Here is a 24350-nt window from a genome sequence, read left to right on the forward strand (position 1 = left end):
ATGTATTTAGTGCCGCGCACTTTCTGCAGCTCTACCGCAAAAATGAGTACGGTGATTCCAATTTTTTATTTTGTGATTTTACTAAGAACAGTGTATCCTTTCAATGCGAAAAAATTGGTATAAATCTATGCTCAGTCTTTTGGCAATTCTACTAAATTGTACGGATTGAGCTATAACGGGTCTAATAGCGCGTGTCCAAATTAAGGCTACTTTGGAGCGTAAATTTAAAAAAGGGCATAAAAAGGAATTTTTCTGGTACGCAAGTAGATAAACAATAATTTTAAGTCAAATTCTGTGCAGATGCATCATCAAAAAAATATCTCTTTTTTGTCTTACTTTGGGCTGCGCACGGTTTTTGCCAAGGGGTCCTAAATAGTCGTATTATATTTGTCAGCATTGTGACGTGAAAACGAGCACGGTGACCCCCACTTTTTATCACTCTTTTATCATCTTTTTGACTTGTTACATCAGTGTACCAAATTTCACCAAGGTTCGTTTACTAAGGAATCACCTTAAGTCAAAATATCCGCATAAAAATTATCCAAATCCCAATACATTTTCTTTGCAAGAATTAGTTGAGAGATTCTGCTAAAAGATCAAAGTAGTTTCCCTTTGGTGCATACTCATTTTCAATTAATTCTCATGACAAATTCTCTGGATGATGTATCGATATTTGTCAGAGAAAATTGACAAAAAAAAGATGCTTTTTTTAGTCAGTGACACATTTGGCTCAGAAAAAAATCTGAATGAAGAATGAGATAAAGAATGACATATATAATACAAAGAAATTTTTTTTGATAATTTTCGGGATTTAAAGGGTCAAAGGATCACGAATTTTCTGTTCAAGAGGTATCTCATCACTTTTGCACTTTATCTTTATCACGTTTGTACTTAACCAAATGATGGAAAAAGATGCAAAAGAAATAACCTTACCTGGTTTGTTGTGTCCAAGGCGTTCGTAATTAAGACAACCAGTCCAAATATAAAGACGAATACTTGGCAAGGAAGAGAGGTCATTTTGCCTTGAAATCTAGCAGAGATGAAACCCAACTTGATGAGCTACTTTAAAGGGACATGTTCACGGTTCAGCGCATGCTCATTAATTAAATTACTTTTTTCCAATTTATTATTAATTCTATCGGTTAATAATCCCACTCAAATGTATCTCAGGGCTCTCAAAGTGTATTTCAAAGTAGAAGTGTATTTCAAAGCAAAGAAGTAGGACGGATTAGTACAAAAATCTCAGAAAAGATTAGTGGATTATGCCAACACTACCAACGTCGAATTTATTGTTGACCAGAGGGTTTTATTCCATGGTTGATTAATTTACGGCTATTTGCAAATATTTAACTTAATCAAGTGCAAGTGACTGCCAGGGGTGTGCAGATTGATTCTTTGACAACATTATGACATGATCATATTGCTTGCGTAGACGATACAGCATGTCGCGGCAGAAAAACAGCATCTTGATAAACGAGCATGCGCTGAACCGTGAACCTGTCCCTTTAATGGCTTATATCGGCATTAGGGTTAACGGCATTAGCGTTGTGAATGAAATGTTACTAAAGTTAAAGAAACCTCTCTAAACTGACCGACTCAAATTTTCCAGAAACGTTCGCAGATTCTCGCCTGCTTCTGTATCGTTAAAGGCTCTTGTATTGATAGGAGGACCTTGCGATCGTCACCTGGTTTTTGGCTTTGCCAATGAAAGCGTTCACGATAAACAGTTTTCTATGGCGGCAATGTAAATAGTAGTAACAAATTGAGGACGGCTTTTTATTTATGTGTTAGTTTCTTATTTACACTCTTATATTGCGTCGTACGTTGTCAAAGCGTTGTAGATTTACGAGCTGATGAAGATTAGGCTTAAACTTAAACTTTGAAAATATGATAAAGAAAACCTATACCGGCTGCGACTAAGCCGATTAAAATAAATTATAAGTTTATGCAGTGTGTGCTGCTTGCCTGCGACAAGCTCCGATTGACCAATAGAAAAGACAAGGTATAACAACTTTATATTCGGCAAAGGTGGGGATAGGCAAACGCCTGCCATGAAGATAAAACTGATTGAAAACGACAGCTATAAAGATTTGAAAGGGGGCTGTCGGGGTGGTGGCTGGACGAAAGGATTTCGAGCCAGATTAGCTCGAGCTAGTGTTTGCACTTAGACTCGGAGTTTAAGGGGGGAGGGGGGCTGCTCTATGCCTGCCACTTCCTTTATCGCACTAATTAGTGACTATATCACCAAGGGAGTATCCCCTGGGCTGCAATCGAGATAACAGGTCACTTTGTCTATTATGAATACCCGGAATAGTCATTTTTTTTTTTTTTTTTTTTAAATTTATTTTTTGCCTTACAGACATATATTAAATGTTTACAGTACTAAACACTACTGAAAACTAAATACTACTAGCAATATTCACTATACTTGCACTATTTACAATATTGGCTATACTGACAATACCATCCATACAATGCTCGTACTACTAATAATTACAATGGTTACACTACTTACAATTCTAGTACATCACACGCACACACACACCCACATAAACACACACACACAAAAAAAGAAAAAAAATAGTTAGTAGGTCAGAGGAGTTATTTTTCATGTCTATTTTATAGCTTTTCAATTCTGTATTTAATTATCATTTTACCAACGAAGTCTTGGAGGTGAATTGGTTTGTTGTGTAGTTTGTTGGCGTAGATGTAGTATCTCATAAACAACATGGTATAATTGAATTTCCTTACTAGTACCTTTTCATGTAAGTCCGAGAGGATGCCGAACAGTCTTTCTTCGCTAGATGGGTTGAAATTGATCTTGTTTTCTATATTGAACCAGTTGATAACCCGTTGAATGAAAATCTTGACGAAATGACAATCTCTAAAAGTATGATTAATAGAGTCTTTTTCACCACAATATATACATTCATCATCTTCCTTGATTCCATAGCGGTAAAGTTCCTTTTTGGTGACTACAATTCGGTGGATTAATTTATATTGAAATTCCTTTAATTTGGTCTCTCTACAGACGGTTTTTAGGGAGGTGAATATTTTTTCCAAACCTCCAAATTTTCTTAGGTAATAATCAGGAACTGTTTTCCAATTCTGGTTCCCTGAAGTCAGTAATCTTGGAATCCAGGCTAGTTTTAGAGCTTTAATCATTATGTCGATGTCTACCATACGTATTCCGCCTCTTCCCAGATCCTGATAGAGCCCAGTTCGTTTGATTTTATCCCTTTTGTTTTTCCATAAGAAACTAAAAAGCTTTGTTTTCACTGTGCTTGCGATATCTTCAGGAACATTAAGAATTGAAGCTGAATAAATTAATTGTGACAATCCTAGGGACTTAATTATCAGTACCTTCCCAAATAGTGTGAGGTCTCTAGATCTCCACATATCCAGCTTTGTTTGAAGTTTTCGTATTTTCAGATTAAAGTTCAATTCATTGTTACCCTTCTCATCATAAGAGACATAAATTCCTAAGAGGCGAACCGGACTATGTAACCATTTTAGTTGTAAAGGATAACTTTTGTTTTTTTCCCATTTTCCCAACCAAATTGCTTTCGATTTCTTTATGTTTAACTTGAGACCCGCTAGCCTCCCAAAATCTCCCACCGTTTTCAAAGCATTTCCAACGGAGATCAAATCTGCACAGAAAAGGTTTGTGTCGTCTGCGAATTGGCTCAATTTGATTTCGTGCCCGAATATTTTGATTCCTGTTATACTTGGTTCTTGTCTGATTTTGCTGGATAATATCTCCGTGGAAAGCACAAATAAGTACGGAGAAAGGGGACACCCCTGTCGCACTCCTCTTGACGGTCTAAACCAGTTGGTCATGAAACCATTGTTTATCGCCGCGCTCTCAATTTTTGTATAGAATGTACTGATCCATCTTTTTATACTTGTTCCGAAGTTGAATATATCCAGTGCTTTCATCATGAACGACCATTCTAGAGAATCAAAAGCTTTCCGAAAATCTAGAGATACTAGAATGCCAGGTATGCTTTCTGACTTCGTATGTTCCATTATGTCGATTATTAGCCTAATATTTTCCCCGATATATCTTCCTTTGATAAAACCGGTTTGATCAGTGTGCACTAGATTTGGTAATAATGGTTCTATTCTCCTTGCTATTGCCTTAGTTGCTATCTTGCAATCAACATTTAGCAGTGTTACCGGTCTCCAGTTTGAAAGTTCTAGTAGCGAGCCATCTTCTTTGGGAATTAAAGTAATAACGCCTCTTCGTTGTGAAATGGTGAGTTCATTTGCATCATAGGCCGCATTGAAACTAGCAACAAGATCGTGTCCTAGCAGAACGAAAAAAAACATATAAAATTCAACCGTGAAACCATCTTCTCCTGGAGCTTTGTTGTTTTGAAAAGTGTCTAAAGCTTTTTTGCATTCTTCATAAGATAATGGACCTTCTATTCTATCTCTGTCTGCATCTGATAGTTTTGGAATTTTTAAATGTTCGGTGAATTCATCAACATTATTTTCCTGTGAATTATTTGCTGATGCGTACAATTCGCTATAATAGTTTTCGATAGCTTCTAATATCTGAGACTCGTTGTTTGTTACTGTTTCACTTTCTGTTCGCAGTTCAGTGATGGTTTTCCTGTTGTAGTTTCTTTTCTCCAGATTGAAAAAGTACTTTGTTGGACGTTCGCCCTTTTCGACCCATCGACATTTCGATCTAAAAATAGCTGCCCTCCCTTTCTCCTCGTAAATAGATTGGAGTTCCATTTTGAGATCTTCATATTCATTTAGGATGTGCGCGATATTGGGAGAGTTAAAGTTGTCGCAAATATTGCGGTCCAGAATTTCGAGCTGTCTCCTAATTTCCAATTCTCTATTAGTGGTCGCTTTAGCTTTCTTTTTACTATAAGCAATGGTTGCCGCTCTGGTTTCCATTTTTAACATTTCCCAAAGAAGGCGTGCGTCTGCCAAATTGGAGTAAAAAGCGCGTGTGCGGGAGTACGTTTCACGGATTTTGGACACATAATGTTCATCTTTCAGTAACGTGTTGTTGAATTTCCAAAGTCCGGGTCCTCTAGACTTTTCAGTTGTCCAAGACAAAGAAATGTAAATTGCTCGGTGATCCGGTGCTATAGAAGGATAAATTTCGCTTTTCTTCACATGTTGTGTCAGTTTTTTGGCAACTAGGAAAAAGTCTATTCTGGATTTCAGTTTTAACACTTTTGACTCATAAGAGTATTTACGTAGCCTCGGGTGACGTAATCTTTGAATATCTACGAGATCGAAAGCGTCCATAGCTGTCAAAATCAGGTTTCGATAATTTGTTGGTTTCCAAATTGTGCCACCAATTTTATCTATCTTTGATAGTGTGCAATTCCAGTCGCCTCCTACAATAAGCGTGGAAATTTCTGACTTGTCGATAAGGCAATTGTTTAAGTTTTGTAAGAAATCTAATTGTTCACTTTGGCTATTCGGGGCATAAATATTCACCAGTGATAATTTTAGAGAATTCAGAACACAAGTAATTAGCACGATTCTTCCAGCCTTGTCACTGAATGAGTAATCGATCTTATTTTGTACCGTAGGGTGTAAAAGAATGCAAACACCTTTACTATGCCTGGATCCGTGAGAGAAAAATATTTCACCTCCCCATTCGTTTTTCCAAATAATTTCATCTTCTGGTTGAGAGTAAGTTTCTTGCAAGAAATAAAGTTTTGAGTTATGATCTTTGAGATATAGAAAAATGCTCCTCCGTTTGGCTTGATCTCTTATTCCCCTTACGTTTAGAGAAAGTATATCGTATTTTGCTTTCTCTTGCATTACAATAAAAAACAAAAAAAAAAACAAGAAGAATATATATGCAAATTTAAAAAAAAAATACAGAAGCAAACAAAACTAAAATTATACAAAACGTAAATTAAAGTAGTTTTTGAGCGTTTCCCTTCTTCTTCTCCGAACTTTGCGTTTTTTGTTCCTGTCCCAAATGTAAGTTACAGTTTTTGTCTTCCTTGGCCAGACGATTGGACATTTAAAGATAATCTAAGTCTTCCAGCTCGTTAATTCTGACCGGCTTACCCTGCGGAGAGGTCTTGACATATATTGATCCATCCATTGACCAGACACTCAACAATTCATCATTTCTCCGCATCTCGTTTGCCCGATTCATTATTTTTTTCCTGTACGAGGTAAGATTCTCGTTTAAAAAAATTCTGTCGGCTTGCACTAGAGTTGACGACAAGCACTGCGGGAAGATGTTAGAAACTCTGACATTTTTTAGCTTAGCCCTAGCCCTGTATAGATTTGTTTTGACCTTGTGGCTTATAAATTTTACAATAATTGGTTTGTTACCCTTCCTGTTCAGCTTGTGACATATTTCGATATCCTTTGGTTCCACCGATACATCTAGGGCCTCCGCTAATTTTAACACCACGTCTTCCGTCTCGGTGTAGGCGCTTTCTGGTACACCATGTATTTCTATTGAGTTTTTCCTCGTGTATTGTTCTAGTTTGTCTTGAAGATCGTACAATTCACCAATTTCTTCTTCCTGCTCTTGAATTTTCTTTCTTGCTGCCACCAGCCCGCGTTCTACCTCGTTGTACTGCTTCGTTATATGTTCTAGAGATGATTTCAACGCAGTTATATCGTCTGTTTGATGTTGAATTGTGCGCTTGAGATCGGTCATTTCGCTTCTGATTGTTTTGTTTTCGCGTAGGATAGTTGCAGTATTTATTTGAATGTCTACCAACATCTCCCTTAGTTCTGCATTACTGGGCTCACCTTCGGCGTTTATTGCTTCATTTGTCGCTTCCACTAACTCCGCGGCCTCTTCCTCTTGACATTCCGCCATGTTGGCTCTTTTAAGTGTCGATGATTCTTCTTCTTCCACTGATCCTCGAGCTCCTCGTTTGTGTTTTCCTCCTAATTTCTGCATTTAATACTTCAGCAAGTGATTAAACGTTGAATTATTATGTCCAGGCGGTATAAAGTTCTCTAAAATTGGCGTAAAGGGACAGAAACTACGCTCCTCACAAAACGTGCCACCGCACACCGACCCCACGCATGCTCTCCCCCCCCCGGAATAGTCATGTTAAGAACTTGTTTAGAATTTCTATTACACACAATGCGACAAACGAAAAACGGTTTTGAAAGCAGTGTACAGAATTCTTTTAAACTAAGGCTCATTGCTGGTCAAATATAATTTTAACTTGTTGCTCTTGCCGATGAGTGTTTTAAAGAGTAATACCAGCCAGTATCGTCATCAGTTTTAGACCAAACAAACAATTTAAACATAAAGGAACTACACAGGATGGTCGAGACAGAATATAACCCCTCGTTTTGCAACAAAAACAGCTGTAGTTCTGCGCAGATGGATGGTTCCCAAACGGGATCTAACAGCCATGAGAAAAATCATTTTAGCAGCCGTAAATGCAGCTGTGTAGATTCAGCCACAGTTAGTAGAGGAGACTGGTTAGGAGGGCCGGAAAACATCAAGGTTGAAAACAACTGTGCTCAGTAGTTTATGTTAGAAGCCCTGACCGTGCACAATCCTTTGTTTTTTGTTCCCAAATTGTGACTGAATAAATTCATGCAATGTTTCTATTGGTCAGTAAGTTAAAAAAGATAGGAATACTATAATTGAACGTTGTACACGGACAGGTCCGAAAAAGCTAACAAAAACATATAACAAAGGGTTTCCCAACCATTCCACTTTAATTAATTATGATTCAACTGCTGACGACATTTTTCGAAGAGGAAAACCCCTTATATGCAACAGCAACAGGGAGAATTTAGGAAATTGTAAATAAAACATAATTGAATTGAAACTCAGATATATCAAGACACTATTTGAATCTGTTAAAATTCGCTTTTCAAAGAATTTCTCATTAAATCAAGACAATTTTAACTCCCCTTAAAGAAGAAAGCAATGGTCATAGGCCGTAAATGCAAGCTTTGTGTTTTAGTCAAAAAGTAGCATGTAATAAAAGATCAGCACAAACACAACATCTAAAAGCATCCTGCATTTTTTCATCAACTATGTTTACACCATTACTTATAATATCACAATCCATTTGCTAGTAATCTATAGAACTGCACCCTCGATTAAAAAGCTGACAAGTGTTTTTCTTTGCAGAAAGGAAGGTTTTGCCTCGACATCTAGGCCTGAGCCTTAGGAACTTCTTCAATGAAGATCCTTGACACAGACTTCCAGCCCGTGTAGGCGTCTCCAGGTTTTTCACTCGGACAATTACCAACCCAGAATCCCACGCGCACCTTTCCTTTGTGAATGTTGTCACAGTGCCCCTCAATATGGCGGACGCGGTGAAGATCTTGAGTGTTGCCTTGCCACATGTACACAATACCGTCGATGGGTAGAGGAGCTGAGCATTCTGCGCCGTTGAAAGTGAAGTACCAGCGTTTGCAACAGGCTGTACACCTGTAGATTCTAAGGGCACCGGTCCAGGCCACACGAAGAGCGGTGTCAGAAAAGTTCTTGGTGAAGACACAGTCCTAAATATGGAGGAGATAAACGTAGAATAGTCACATCATTTGGTTATAATAGGAGGCAAGATAAAAGTACAAATGACGATAGCATTTTATACCAAATAAAAGATTTAACTCGTGAAAATTTACCTTTATTAAACCGTTGTCTTTGCCATCGTTTAAATCTTTCCAAGCGCACTCTTTCCAGTTCTTAAAAGGCAGCAGACCTGGGTTCCCAGGATGTCCACTTTGTCCACGGTCTCCTTTTGGACCTGGTGGGCCCTGTACACCAGGCTCTCCTTTGACACCTTCTTTTCCATTTACACCAGCAGGTCCCTGAGGCCCAGTCTTTCCTGGGCTTCCTGGGTCACCTTTCGCTCCTTCTCGGCCATCACGTCCGTCACGGCCCGGTAACCCGTACATGCGGGGAATACGTCCACCAAACCAGAATGGGGGAGATTGCTAGAGAGAGAAACAAAAAGTTACTTAAAAAGGTGTTATTGTGCGTCGAGCAAATAACTCCCTCAGTGATTTAGTCCATCGACGATACTTAGCCACCTCTAAGCAAAAAAGAAAGGCAAAAAAGAAAATGACACACTTTAAAGAATTTAACCCCCTTCCTTTCCCCCACTAGCCTTTTGGAAAATAAACCGCTGAAAAAATAATTCCGAAGAATATTTTAAGATGTCTGCAAATATCCTTAAAATATTTATTTACTCTATTTGGCTCTTTGTGTAGTGTAGTGGAGAAAATTTACATTAATTTAAGGGATTGTTAGATGCCGTAAAATTCCTAAAATAAGGCCCCCATGTATAAACCCCTCCAAATATAAGTCCCCCCAAACTCGTAACGCCAAAAAAAAAAAAAACGAAACAAAAAAAAACTCCGATAAATCGCCCCTCCAAATACTAGCCCTGGGACTTGTACTTTTCCCCTCAAATCGAAAATAAAGCAAAGAAAAAACTGTACAGTAACTGCAACTATAGGCTAGCCCAATGGATTTAAGACGCATATTTCCCTCCCATTTTAAGCCTAGCCGATTTTAAAACGCAAAATTTCCCTCCGTATCTAAGCCCCTCAGAAAGGGCCTTTGTAAAATATAAGCCCTGGGGCTTATTTTCGGAATTTTAAGGTATACGGTCAAGACAATTTAATCGAGAAACGGAGTTAGTTGATGTTGATGGCCAAGAAAGTTCCCTGAAACCTCTTTTTAAATCATTTGTGCTGATGCGAGACTTTGTTAACATTATGCAAACCATTCTATTTTTTGAAAGGAATTTATCCCATATCCGTGTTTATTAGTATTAGTTGCCTTCATTTATTATGTTTTGTTACAGTTTTTTCTAAATTATCGAAATTGAAATTGAAACAGCTACACATTTGTATGTCTCTGAGCTTTGCAACCTTATCACGATTTTCAAGATTTTTGAAAGATGCTATCTATAGTTTAGACATTCCTTCACGTCGACCGAGACTAGATAAATACTCACAGAAAAGTACTCTTTATCAGTTAATGGATTGCGCAAAATGCAAAGTTCTCTTCTTGAAGATTGTTCGCTATCATTTGTTCCAGTTATATCAGGCATGGTCCCGCGCAGAAAGTTAATTGACTCACCATATTGCTTGAGGTTTGTTTGGTTTTGTTGCCCGCCACTGCTGACAAGGCTAAGAATGACGCAACAGCAAATAAACACAACAGAGCCAGAGAAACTTTACACGCTGTACTCATCGTGTCGGTTTTTTAAGGGTTTTTCTAAAGACGAAGTTGGAAAATAAAATCAGAAATAAAATCAAATAAATGGTCAAACAAATCCTACCAGTAGTTTTCCGTAAAGTGTCGAGTTCAAAGTTTACCTAAAGAAGACTCTAATAAAAACTAAATCTAGCTGAATCCTGAACCTTCATTACAACTCGCACTTTTCAATTTATAGTGAACTTACTCAGGGGCACCCAACGACGGTTTTCTCCTGAATGCATTGAAAAAACGTTTTAGGCTACAATCTAGGGTACTTTCAGATATCTAGAAATGCATTGTAAGCGGAGCTATAAAATGATTATTAGTTCGGTAATCCTACGCTAGAGGAACTTGAGTCTTTTAGAAATTGCAAGGGCTATTATTCAGTCTTATTTTAACGAAAATTTTAGATGTAATTTAACCTATTACGAAAGTGAGAATTTTACTAATTTCTCTCCTCAACATGCACATTTTTGAATTCGAAAATTTTAGGTTTCCTTTTTTCTACAAAAAATAGCCTAACCTGAGGAGTGAAACGTAAAAAATTGAGGGAATTTATCAGATAAGCTTCGAAAATTGTACATGAATGGTACAGTCAACTAGAAATTTTTATCTATAGCCGTCCTAAAGTAACAGAAAATTCAAGGCAATATTTGCTTCTCCGAACAGAAATTTTACAGAAAACGCTCGACGGGTGCCCCTGGTTACTCGCTGGCACCAATTTTTGTTCTCCTCGTCGCTTTTAAGAAACCGAATCTAGGGATGTTCATTTTTTCAAACTCTACTATGTTCGTGATTCAGATTTTGAGCGACTGATGCTAAAACGATCAACTTAAAAAAATTACCCTTACTTTTTAAGCTACAGTCCAGTTCGCGAATTCATTGCAAGTAAAGTGAGACTATGTAGTCCGTTTGACTACAACGTAGCATTGCTTGAAAAGTCTCAAAACAATTGCCGATCACTATGTATCGTTAGGAAGCGCAAATTTCCGATAGCAAGCGAAAAAAACCGGACTCATAGGACTTGAAAAAAGCAGGAAAATTTGTTACCTGCGGACTCTTTTCTGCCCGAGCTGCTCGTCGTAAGTAACATAGGCCACGTTAGTTTAACAACAGCTTTTTCTTCCTTTCTGTTGATTCTTTGTTCATGTTTTGGCAAGTTTTTGTTTACTATAAATTGATTAACTGTTGGACTGGTTGATAATGAACATTAAGTACTTATTAAGAGCGACGGTCAGGAAAAATCGACCAAAATCTTAATTCCGTGGCAAGAGTTGAAAAATAAATTTCTTTCATTTTTTGTTCATAGACAGCTTTTAGGTAGATAAGAAACCTAATGTAGATTGTTCCCGCCAGAAGCCTATTATTTGTGAGAAATATTAGAAAATCGGACTGCCCTAATATTTTAACATGATATTCGCTAACATCAACTTTCCTCGCGTTCGCAAACGAATCCGCATGGAGAAATTTTGACAATTTCCATGATCAGAAAAATTCTTTTCCTTCCACTAGAAGATACTTTAAGGGCAATAGCATAGCTCGTCGTACTGAAATAATTTAAAAAGGAGAGATAGGTTTTCATGATAACAAAAACTTAAGTTCGTTACCCATTTTCGACGGCAATATTTAACATGTAGTATAACTCTAAATTCTCCTAATGCCATTTAAATCACATAATTAGACATTCATTTAAAACATACCTGGGAGTTGGCTTGGGTTATTGAAGGAAATCTCTGTAAGACACCATCGAAGTTCAGGAATTTTCACAGTAGGCCGGCGGTTATTGTGTAAACACTTCCAATTTCGAAACGCACAAAAGTAGATATTTACAGCCTCAAGGCTCGTTTTTCGTACTTTTTGTAGGTTTTCCCATTGCAAAGTTGCTTGTTTCAATCAAAGAGTGGGGTAAAAAGGTGAAACTGGGTCAATTTTAGCCATTTTCAAACAGTGAACTCTGCCAGCCGGCAACTCTGCGTGACAATCTGCTCCGTGACTGCACGTGACATAACGTACGTTAAAATGACGCCGTCAAAATGACAGTCACGGAATCACGGTAGTAACGCAACGCAATTCTTGAAAGAGGAACATTTTTAATACCGACAGTATTTTGAAGAAGAAAAAAATCAAACGCGCTAGTATTCTGGTACTCACTTTTTATCGAAAAATAAGGACTGAACAATGGTAATTCGCTAAGGATGACGAAACGAGAAGATATTTCGTCTTGTTACTTTACTATCGAGGAAACTTGGAGCCGTTACATAAGTTACTTTGCTCACGCTTCAATATATTTACCGGACTTCGATACTTTCGTTTGGAGGCTGCCTTCAGGAACCCAAGCCAATTCTCAGGTGTGTTTTAGATAAATGCCTAAATGTGTGAATAAACGAGGACTGGGAAAATTTGGAGCTATACCACATGAAGAATAATGCCGCAGACAACAACTACTAAATTAAAGTTTTTGTCACGGTAAAAACCTGTTCTTCGTTTTTGAATTACGTCAGTTCAACGAGTCTCGATATTGCTTTGGAAGTATCTTCTAGTGAAAGAAGAAGAGTTGTTCTATTGATGGAAAGCGTCCAAATTTCTCCTTGCGGCTTTATTTGCGAAACCCGGGTTGAAAATATGGCCATTTTAAGAATCCGACCACGAAAACTGATATTCTTACTTTTCTCGAAAATAAAAGCCTTTTTGCGAGAACAACTTACATCAGATTACTTATCTACCTAAAAGCTATTTATGGACAAAAAATGAAGGAAATCGATTTTTCAACTCTTGCCACTCAGGGTCGATATTTCCTGACCGTCGCTCTTAAAATTTCTTCATCCAAAAACTATCTAGTACTGTTAGGTTTTTTAACTTCCTGTATTTAGTTTTTGTTCCGAGTTCAGCATGAAGTTAGATTAAATCATACCCCGACGAAGATTTTGCAGTATTGGTGAGGCGTGACATGCATACTGCGAACGTAACATTGAAATACTTGAAGAGATCCCTACCAATTTTTTTCGTGATGAATTCACTGCTTAACAAAACAGTTCAATACCTATGAGAACGTGAATTACATGGGTATGAATTTCATCAGGTATTTTTAACTATGCTAAAAGGCCTTACTGACTGGAATGCTGCTACTTTTAAAGTTGATCGCAAAAAAATAACTACTTTTAATTTTTTCAGTTCAGCTTGACAAATACATAATAAAGTATTTGGCAACGTTAATACAACCATCTTAACATTTTTGTTTCCCGCTGAAAGGATTCTAAAAGATATATTTATGGGGTTGCTTTCTTACTAACTTGTCAGTAAGCCTGTAGTCATCGTTTGAGCAGCCTACTAAGCGGGGAAGGGGGGGGGGGGGAAGGGGTACTCCCTTATTTGGCCTCGTGTCTCTGAAGAGGAATCATATGATTTTCAACGCCTTGAGTCTTAAAAAGGATATACAATTTCACTTTTTATAATAAGCGTCTTTTTAGACCGGGAATGGGAAAGTTGGCGGTGAGTGGTCTACATTTGTAGTACCGACAATTATTTTCTTCAAATACAAAACTTATTCTGTGATGTTTGCTTAAAAAAGGGCATACGTAAAGTCAGTTGTCTTTAGCATAATTATGAAATAAGTTGTATAGGTATTTAAGGTTGTATTTGCCTTTTCAACTCTCATGACTTAAACTGTCTCGTTCGATTAGCTCACTTGTTTGCTCGACATGTTCTCGTTTCAATTGTTTGTTTAGTGGAGCTATTGTCTTCCATTTGATATCATGTATGGTTGACTGGGTTGACGCCACAAGTGTCATTTTTTTCTACATCGTGAACTTCTCTATTGACTTAGACCCTGTTTACATGCAGTGGGGGACCCCGGTCTAGTGGGGTAAGTTTCTTTTGTTTTGTGTCCCCCAGAGCGTGAAAACAAAAGAAACCAACCCCACTAGACCGGGGTCCCCCACTCCATGTAAACAGGCCCTTACTTTGTCAGTATAGAGCCCTTGAATAAACTCGAAAACGTTCCTTTGTAATAATAAAACGCGAGACTGGAATTTAGAAAAGGGAAGAGCTTTAAAGGCATTTCTAATACAATACAATGCTTCAAAACAAATATTTTTCTGCGGAAGAGTTGGCTTCGCAGTCCACAATGTGAATCCTTATATGACTATCTATTTTCGTTACCATAACAACTTCTGCTCGTAAATTTGCTTCCGCCTCAATGTTAGAAAAAGGTAAAATTCGAGTGCGCGTTCGAGAAATGGTCAAAGGTTTTGGTTTGTGACAAACGAAACTACTGGGACAAAAAAATGAACAATAAGCGCCTGTATCACGTAACCGTTTTAGTTAATACATACATATATATTATTAAAAATTAGAAGCATTTTAATGTTTCGTCTTAGTTTTGTAAGTATTTAATTTGTTTTTCGCTTCATTCTTTTTTTTTTTCAGTCAATCTCTCTGGCGCGGTCCTTCCAGACGGTCGAAGTTGAATTTGGATTATACTATGGTTTGCTGTTTTAAAAATTACTATTAAAAACGGTTGCCGATAAAAGAGAAGGAAATTAAAGTTCAGTTCATTGTAAAATGTGTATCGAGTATCCGAATTATATATGCCAAAATAGCCATCACGACAAAACCTAGGCAGCAAAATTCGTTGTCTCTACTGTGTGCAGACTGTAATGAGAAACGGTGAATCTGTAATAACTGAAATAGTTTTCGAACTGCATATTAGTTAAAACCATAACCATAACTACGGTTTTAGGAAATATACACTGACCTCTCAGCACAATTCATCACTCGCCATTACAGCTGTGTATACGGTAGTCGATCCTAGGACGCGGTTAAAATTCGGGAGCTGTAGATTTTCTTTCAAGGCTTTACTTAATTATCCTATTTGGTTCATTCTCCACGCTTTTCTGGAACTGAACAAGTGTTACTCGGCGTTTGACTGTTACACTCCCTTCTCATAGTTACTGAACCTCACCGTAAAAGCTCAGTTGATCATCACATCCTGTAGCTTTCGTTCTCACTGCCAATAACACTCTGAGTTTCGCTGTGAAAATACTTTCGCAGCGCAATTAAATCTTCCAATAATGTTTTTACATTTTTCAAACGCTATAGTCAAAGCGCTGTTTGTTTCAAACGGGAGAAATATAGCGATAATTAATTCATTTTAATTCGAGTTTATATTCTTGTAGTGTTTTAAGGTCAAATGTCTACCTTGCGTAGACTGCGATATTGTATGATAGTGATGATAATTTACGATGCCCAATTATTAGCCAATGATGGCTTAATGTTGCGGTGTTATTTTTAATTGAGCGCAGCATTATATTAATAAAGGTTATATTATAAGCCGCGCATAATAATAATAATAACATTTATTTATACCGCGCAAATTCAACTATGCATTGTAGCCTGCTAGCAAGCTCTTCCATTAGGGGGATATTGTGAAAAGTATGCGCGAGCGGCGGCGCTCGTTCTTTTGCCGATCGCTTCGTTCGTCACACATTCTCTCAGGCTAATCTTTGTAATTAGTGAGTTCTGTTATGTGTTTTGTACATTCCAAATCAACCGTTGAACTTGGTAACAATTTACATTAAATCTAATTTCGCGTTAAAAAGTTGAACCAGATTGTTTCAAGTGGCAAGGAAATTATTATAAGCCATGTTTGACACATCCTTACCTCACGAACCTAGCTTTATTCTATAGAGAGGAAAATGATAAAAAATGGTAGTAGAAGGAGAAAACACTAGTGCAATAGGACGTGGGCCAAAAAACGGTAAATCCTCTTGTAACACAATAACTGAAGGAGATATGAAACTGGTGTTGCGTTATGCGGAAAACGAAGCACGGTATTGATTTTGATTCAGCCATAGAAAAAGATCAGTCCTAGTGATGTTTCCAACCTTTTATTTGATATCATCAATTTTGAAGTCTAACAGCTAGACAAAATAGTAAAAAGTACCATTTTGCTAGGCATACACGGGAAAACTGAAAAAGAATCTGAAACGCTATAAGGCAATTATAGCATACAGATGTGGAGTTTAAGGCAAACTCTGAGCTTTAGGAACTGATTCAGTTTTTAATAATAGTAGTTAGACTATATAGTATGGAACCTCCCGGCCAAAGTTTACAATCCTCTTGAACCTTCTAGCTGTTACTAAAGTTGATGAAGTTGTTGTTGCTCTGAGTTTTGGAATTTTGCTAACAATATAGGGCTCGTCAAAGTGATACTGTGCCACCACTCTTTACTATCACTGAGACAATGTGACACTGTTCGACTACATTTTACTATCACTGTGAAACTGTGCCACTGTTCCACTGTTCCGCCACCCTTTGCTATCACTGTGACACTCTACTATTGTTCCACTGTTCCACCACACTTTAGTATCACTGTGAGACTCTACTATTGTTCCTCTGTTCCACCACTCTTTACTATCACTGTGACACTCTACTACCGTTCCCCTGTTCCACCACCCTATCACTGTGACACTCTACTATTGTTCCACTGTTCTACCAGTCTTTACTACCACTGTGACACTCTACTATTGTTTCAGACTGTTCCACCACCCTTTACTATCACTAACAACAACAACAACAACAACAACAACAACAACAATGTATTTATTTAAAGAAATATTAAGTTTACAATACTTCATGTCCTGCAAATAGCTATAATGCTAATCTAGGCAGGACAAGACTTTAACTAAAGGCGTTATTAAATTACATAAGAAAAAAAGAAAAGAAGAAATACAAAAACATACAGAAAGAAACACCTTACATATAAATTCAAGTACAAGGGATTTTGTTATTTGAAAAAGACAAAAATTACAACTGGAGGTATATACAACATATCAGGTTAACTTCACAAAATATTCTATTAAATAATTAACATTCAAATAATTATCTTCATTACCTAGAACATTAAGGAGTAGTGATTTAATTTTTTACGAAAATTAGAAACGTTGAGAGTCTTAACAGAAAGTGGAATAGAATTCCAAATAGACACACCAATTCTAGTAAAAGATTTTTTCATTTTTTCAGTTCTAGAAAATTTGACAGAGAAGCATTCTTTTGCAGATAATCGCGTATTATAATGATGTTTTGTATTGATTTTCGCAAACTTATCGAGAAGACTTTTAGGAGCTGTCTTAGCATGAACGTCATACATTAAATAGCTTAACTGTTGAAAGAACAAAGACTGCAAAGGAAGGCAGTTTGATTCAATAAAAAAGGGATTGCATGGTCTCTGGGTTTAGAAAAATAAATCAAACGCAAAGCACGTTTTTGCAGAACAAGTATCTTATTGAGGTAAGTCTGTGGACAGTTGCCCCATGCACAGATACCATAATTTAAATAAGGAGAAATAAGTGCATGATATAAATTCAAAAGAAGACGCCGTGGAATGTAATGCCTCATTTTAGCAATTATTCCAACCGATCTACTAATTTTGTGACAGATAAAGTCAATATGACGCTTCCATGATAGTTCAGAATCAATCATTATACCCAAATATTTAACAAAGTCCTTCATCTCTAGAGTTACTCGAGTATTTAAAGTTGGATTAAAAATCTTAATTTGAGGAATGAAAGGTATTCTTTTTTGGCGCGGACGAAAAATGACATAATAAGACTTTTTGACGTTGAGCGTTAGTTTGTTAGCATTAAGCCATTCACTTACTTTCTCAAGTTCATTATTGACAGTTAGTTCAAGAGTACGTAAGTTGTCATTTACATAAGTTAGACTTGTATCATCTGCGAATAGATAAAAAGTAAATTCCTTGGAAGATTTATGGATGTCATTAATATATAACAAAAATAACAAGGGTCCAAGTAGAGAACCTTGAGGCACTCCACATACGATCGTTTCAGTTTCAGATATGCATTTGCCTATTTCAATCGACTGTCGGCGATCTGAAAGATATGATCTAAACCAAGAATTTATAACTCCTCTTATTTCATAGTGTTCAAGTTTTGTCAAAAGAATCTCATGATTAACAGTATCAAATGCTTTCTTAAGATCTATAAAAATCCCACATGAGTACTTTCTATTGTCCATATTAGAATGTATGGTGTTCACAATATCAAGAATCGCGTGCTGGGTACTATGTTTATTGCGAAAGCCATATTGTAAATTATAAAGAATATCATTCTTGTCTATAAACTTCATCAGTCTACGATATAAAATTTTCTCAAATAAACGATTATAAATTGATAACAAAGAAATTGGCCGATAGTTTTCAGGTAACGTCTCGTCTTCACCCTTATACACTGGAATTACTTTTGCATATTTAAGTTTTGCAGGGTAAACCCCAGTTAGTACAGACTGGTTAAAAGTTTTGGTTAATGGTATGGATATGACTGATTTAGCAAGTTTTAACAGTTTAACAAGGGGTAGAATAAAGCCCCAGGGCTTTATTGTATGGCAACAAGCTAATTTCTGTTTCAATGTCTTGCGGTATAATTGGATCAAAATAAAAACTGTTCTGCAAAGGTGGATCAAGATAATCAGAAAAAGTAGTGTTAACTTCAGGAATATCGGTTGCAAGTTGATGCTCTATTGACGAGAAGTATTTGTTGAGTGTGTTACCAATCGTTTTAGGATCATCTGATAAAACGCTATGCTCGTTAGAACGAATGAAGTGAATTCTTTTTGATTTTTTCCTTTTCTTCGCATCTCCTAATATTTCGTTAATACCTTTCCATGTCGATCGTGTATTTTTTATGTTAGAGTCGAAAAACCTTTGATAGTGACGTTGTTTACTCAATCGAATAAGGGTTGTTAACTTATTTCTATATATTTTATATTTCGGCCTGTTTGATTCAAAGAACAATTTATTCTTCACCTTCATAGATTTCCTTAGTCCAGCAGTTAGCCAAGGTTTAGTTAGCATTTTTAGTTTTCTCACTGAAGCATCTCTGAGCGGTGCATGTTTATTAACTACATGATTTATGGTTTTATAAAGGTGAGAGAACGACTTGTTTACGTCGCAATTATCAGAAACCTCTTCCCAATTAATTGCACTTAGGTCATTCATGAATTCATTAGCATTAAAGCTGGAATAATCCCTAAATTTAGTCTTTTTTGTATGTGGTAATTTTTGCTTGTTTACGTTGACAATACAGACTTGCGAAAAATGATCGGTTGTGTCGGTGACGATATTGCCACTAGAATTGTCACTGTGACACTCTACTATTTTTTCAGACTGTTCCACCACACTTTACTATCACTGTGACACTTTACTATCGTTCCACTGTTCCACCACCCTTTACTATCACTGTGACACTTTACTATCGTTCCACTGTTCCACCACCCTTTACTATCACTGTGACACTTTACTATTGTTCCACTGTTCCACCACACTTTAGTATCACTGTGTTCACTGTCACACTACATTACTATTCCTTTGATACTACTACTCTAGCGTCAATACACTCCGTTTGTTTCATGTTATGAAAAATTGGCGAATTAGTGCTGTATTCATGGTGTGTGAACGTTACTAAATTGTTGATTGTGGTACACCAAGCGCAAGCCGTAACCGTGGAATGGTGTGTGTGTGCAATAGTCCTAAACACGATTGTCTCAAGTCATGATTTAAGAATTAACGCCGTTGAGAGTAAAATGGCATCTTTATAAACTGCGTCGATGTATGTAACAATTTATTGGCTTTGGAACTGGTGCACTTAAGGTGACTGTCATTATACAGCATTCTTGTTCAGCATGCGTGCAATGACCACGCTTGGCTGACTTCCGAATGCTGACCGAGATATTCCCGTCACGAGTTGGTTTAATTATTGGCTTGCATTAAACCTGTGAAAAAATGATATTTTTTTAATAGTAAGTAGATTTAGTGTGTAGCACTTCTTGATTTTTTTGCAAAGGCACAAGAAGCACGAGAATTGATTAAAAATTGTGAGTTAAACCTCTATGTAACACGCGATGGCCTGTCTCACTGTGCCAAAAAAAACATATCTCGGTGAGCTTTCGGAAGTCAGCCAAGCGCGGTCATTGCGCGCGTGCTGAACAAGAATGCTGTATCATGACAGACTAAAAACAATAGACAACTCCCAAAGCACAAACTCAGCCAAAACGCTAAAAATCTTCAATGTTTACTCAAGTTTGGGTTTATAAAAGATAATGTCACAGTTTTTCAATGACCATGAAATTCAGAGTCCGGGTAGTTAGTTAATCAATTGTGGTCCTGAAAAAATTTGAAGGAAAAAAAACTACGAATTTTTAAGGAAATGCTTTTTTCGTGAGAAGGACTCTTAAACTCTGACAAACGTCAACAAATAGCGAAAACTATAATTTCTATATGTTTGCTTTGCTCGAAATCACGCGCATTTACAAGGCCCTAAAGCGTTTTGCTGACTTGCAAGGACCCATCTGTTATAACGATGCCCAAAATGAAGAGATGAATCTCATAGTTTATTAGATATAATCCGTGTAAAGTTTGCTTATCATTTTCGCATAAGTTATGACCTAAATTTGGAAACCGCTGAATTTCTCGAATTGGGTCTTTGCGATTTTGGTGAAACTCTGTTCAGCGCAAGGCACTAATGCGCACTATGTGTAGCCGAGAGATTTTCACGAAAAAATGCCGGCAACAGCAGATTTTCGACTCAGACCTCAAAGGGGCGTGGCATTATAACCACGTGACATTTACTCCGATCACCAAAAATTTGATGTTATATTGTAGATTGATCTATATGTTATCCATTCTATGTGTTAGACTTACGATAAAAGTAAAGGTGGGGATACCAGAGAGCTTCAAAGTAGGATGGTATCCCCCCCAAAAAACTGGGTCGAGTCACCTTAAAATATAGTGCACAAGGTTTTAAAATAAAATGAAAAATAATCCTGATACATGAACCCTATGTATGAGTTATTACAATTGAAATCAAAATAATATGACTCGGGATTTTAGTCGCAGTAATCTGAGTTTGTAAAGTTGACGACTCATGTGACCAGACACTCGATAGTTTCAGTAAATTTTATTTATTCAATGCTTGGTTAAACGAGTCATCTATTATGATTACGCCTACAAATCACCATTCTAGCAAACAAAAATCTCCTTTCCAGGGTATCTATTTTCCTTCATACACGTCAGAAAAGGCTGTTAAGAGCAGTGCCAGTGAGAGTGCAAGACTATCCAAAATTGCTAAGGGGATCACAATGAATTTCCTTTCTGATTGCATTTGGTCAATTATGGTGTATTTCCATTATAGAATTATTACGTGCATACGCACGTAAATTTCTATTCAAAGAAAATCACGCAAAGCATCCTGCGACTTTTAATGTTATCGTTCCATTACCATTACATTAATCGACCTCCTAGTATTCTGTAGAACTGGCTGGAAGCGATAGTGTTTATCTTAGCGAAATGGATGTTTTGTCTCTGCATTTAGGCCTGAGCCTTAGGGACTTCTTCAATGAAGATCCGGGACACAGACACGTAGCCAGTGTAGGCGTTGCCGGGTGATCCCGCTCGACAATTACCAACCCAGAATCCAACGCGCACCTTTCCTTTGTGGATGTTGTTGCAGTGCCCCTCAATATGGCGAACACGGTGAAGATCTTGAGTGTTGCCTTGCCACATGTACACAATACCGTCAATAGGTAAGGGAGCTGAACATTCTGCGCCGTTGAAAGTGAAGTACCAGCGTTTGCAACAGGTTGTACACCTGTAGTTTCTAAGGGCACCGGTCCAGGCCACATGAAGAGCGGTGTTAGAAAAGTTCTTAGTGAAGACACAGTCCTAAAAATGACGGAAATAAACATAGAATGGTTAAATCGCTTAGGTATCATAAGATAAAGGTAGAAAAGATAAATGGGGACCAAGCGATTTAGGAGAAAATAAGAGTTCTTGTAACCTTACCTTTATTAAACCCCTGTCTTTGTCATCGTTTAAATCTTTCCATGCGCACTCTTTCCAGTTTTTAAAAGGCATCAGGCCTGGAGTCCCAGGATGTCCACTTTGTCCACGCTCTCCTTTTGGACCTGGTGGGCCCCGTACACCAGGCTCTCCTTTAGCACCATCTTTTCCTTTCACACCAACAAAACCCGTTACTCCAGGAGGTCCCTGGGGCCCAATCTTTCCCGGGCTTCCTTTGTCACCTTTAGCTCCTTCTCGGCCATCACGTCCGTCACGGCCTGGTAACCCTGGAGAACCGGGCTTGCCATGCATGCCGGGAACCCCACAATACCAGAATGGAGGTGATTGCTTTATTAAGGAACAAGAAGAGACGAAAAATATTAATTTATGTTTGTGCAAAGAAAAATTTAGTCATTTATGTACCAATTTTTCTTTATTGCTTGCTGTATATATTTCCTTTTTTTTGTTTTTATTTTTATTTTTATAATTTTCCTCCCCTTTTTTCTTTTTCAAACTCTAGCCGAAGCTGCAATCTCATAATGATTTTCACTTACAAGTGAAGGAGATGTGGTATTTTCTTTCACGTAGAGACTAGATAAAGATTTTCTGAAAAACATTACTTTCTGGGTTGTGCAAAGTGCAAGGTCCTCAGTGGTAATGAATTTGGTCGTTATCCTTTATTTCAGTTTATAACAGTTGTTGTCCTACACAGAAAGCTACTTATTAGTGGCTCACCACATTATTCGAGGGTTGTTTGGTTTTGTTGTCAGCCAAAGCTGTAAAGGCTAGGAATGACGCTGCAGCAAAAAAAGACAGGAACGGAAGAGCAACTTTACACGTTAAACTCATCGCGTCCTCTTTTGACGGATTTTCTGAAGACAAAATTAAAAGTTTAAGATTAGAGTGTTAGAAAAATCAAGAAATTGCTACCAATCTTTCGAACGTCTCGTTTTTGAAGTTCTATATCTCCCAAAGAATAAGCCTTGACAATTTAATCGTTTCGTTAATTGTGCCAAGCATTTTATGGCTATTTTATCGGTACGTAGTTAGTGCTAAATATTTTACGGTTCCATTCGGAAGTATTCCGTTCTTATCCGTTTTTTTCCGAGTTGAGTAGTTGATGTGTCACTAGTTGGACACTCACAGGAATACTTCTTCTTTTCAAACCACCCTCTACTTGGAACGAATTTTAAAACGAGTGATTTCTATCAACAACTTTCAAGATTGCATGTTCCTCTCAAATTTCGAACCGGAAACTGCACCTTCAACTGTGGCGAGGCTTGGAATACTTGCCCAGCTTTAAAACTATTTTCTATCTTAGGTATCCTCAGTTCGAATTTCTGTTGGAAAGAAGCAAAAGGAAGGCGACCTACCGAAGCAGAGAAAACGACGTTACCTGTAGACTCTTTTCCTCTTGTCGTGAGTCAGTAACATAGGCCACGTTGGTTTAAGCAGGGCCTTTTATTCCTTTCTGTTGATTCTTTGTTCTTGTTTTGGCAAGTTCTTGTTTACCGTGAATTGAACTGTTAATGAACATTAAATATTTATAAGATTTCTTTCTCCAATAGTTTTAAGTTCCTGTTTGTTGTACCAAGTTTAGCATGAAGTTTATTTTAGGATAGATATCAGGGGCGTAGCACGTTGAAGGTGTACGCACGAGGGGAACAAAACTTGTAGCGGGTCTCGGGGTATGCTTCTCGAGAAAATTCTTAAATTTAGGGTCTCGAAAATGCTACTTCCAGCGTTTTCCGCAGGAAATTTTCAGCAAATTAATACGCGGGAAAACGCAGGAGTGACAATGTAGCTGTTTATTTTATTCATCTCAGGTGTTGTCGGTAAGGTACAGTTTTCACGGGAAAAAGATAAAGGAAATACTAACACAAAGACTCCAATAAAGTGCGAAAAATGTATCAGTCATCCCTATTCAATGCCGGGTACAAAAATGCTTTTTCAGAAAATAAAAAAATATATTTTTTCCATATTTCAACTGGTACATGTACGCACAAGCTCATGTGCGTATTTGGACGCTACGTTCCTGATATGTGTTGACCACATGCAACGGATTCAAAGATGAAAACCTTTACACAAACATTTGAACATTTTTCATTGTTAAGTTAGAAATAATTGTTTTCTCACTTTAGTTTTCTTTTACAGGAAGAGGGTTTTTGAACTTAATGCAAGCTTGTAGAAGCCATGTAAATCAGTTATTAGTTTACCCTATCCATGTTCTATTGAGTGTAATATAAAAATGAATCCGACTTGATCGTATAGAGCAATGGGTCTTTAATCGTATATCTGTTTTCA

At 37.3% G+C, this 24350-nt stretch overlaps 2 protein-coding genes across 2 annotated transcripts; both read right to left on the reverse strand.

Moving 5' to 3' along the window:
* Positions 1-8133: 8133 nt before the first annotated feature.
* On the reverse strand, positions 8134-11286 carry LOC140928303 (collagen triple helix repeat-containing protein 1-like). Its single transcript, XM_073378040.1, has 4 exons — positions 11246-11286; positions 10076-10213; positions 8611-8922; positions 8134-8487 (listed from the first exon to the last, which is right to left on the reverse strand). The coding sequence occupies exons 2-4, from the start codon at positions 10187-10189 to the stop codon at positions 8134-8136; spliced, it is 780 nt and encodes a 259-aa protein (XP_073234141.1). The 5' UTR covers positions 10190-10213; positions 11246-11286.
* Positions 11287-21446: 10160 nt separating this feature from the next.
* On the reverse strand, positions 21447-23460 carry LOC140928300 (uncharacterized). The gene is made up of 4 exons (XM_073378037.1): positions 23443-23460; positions 22782-22918; positions 22050-22394; positions 21447-21929 (listed from the first exon to the last, which is right to left on the reverse strand). The coding sequence occupies exons 2-4, from the start codon at positions 22893-22895 to the stop codon at positions 21576-21578; spliced, it is 813 nt and encodes a 270-aa protein (XP_073234138.1). The 5' UTR covers positions 22896-22918; positions 23443-23460; the 3' UTR covers positions 21447-21575.
* Positions 23461-24350: the final 890 nt, after the last annotated feature.

This window comes from Porites lutea, chromosome 2 (genome assembly GCF_958299795.1).
Source record: "Porites lutea chromosome 2, jaPorLute2.1, whole genome shotgun sequence".
Taxonomy (NCBI): domain Eukaryota; kingdom Metazoa; phylum Cnidaria; class Anthozoa; order Scleractinia; family Poritidae; genus Porites; species Porites lutea.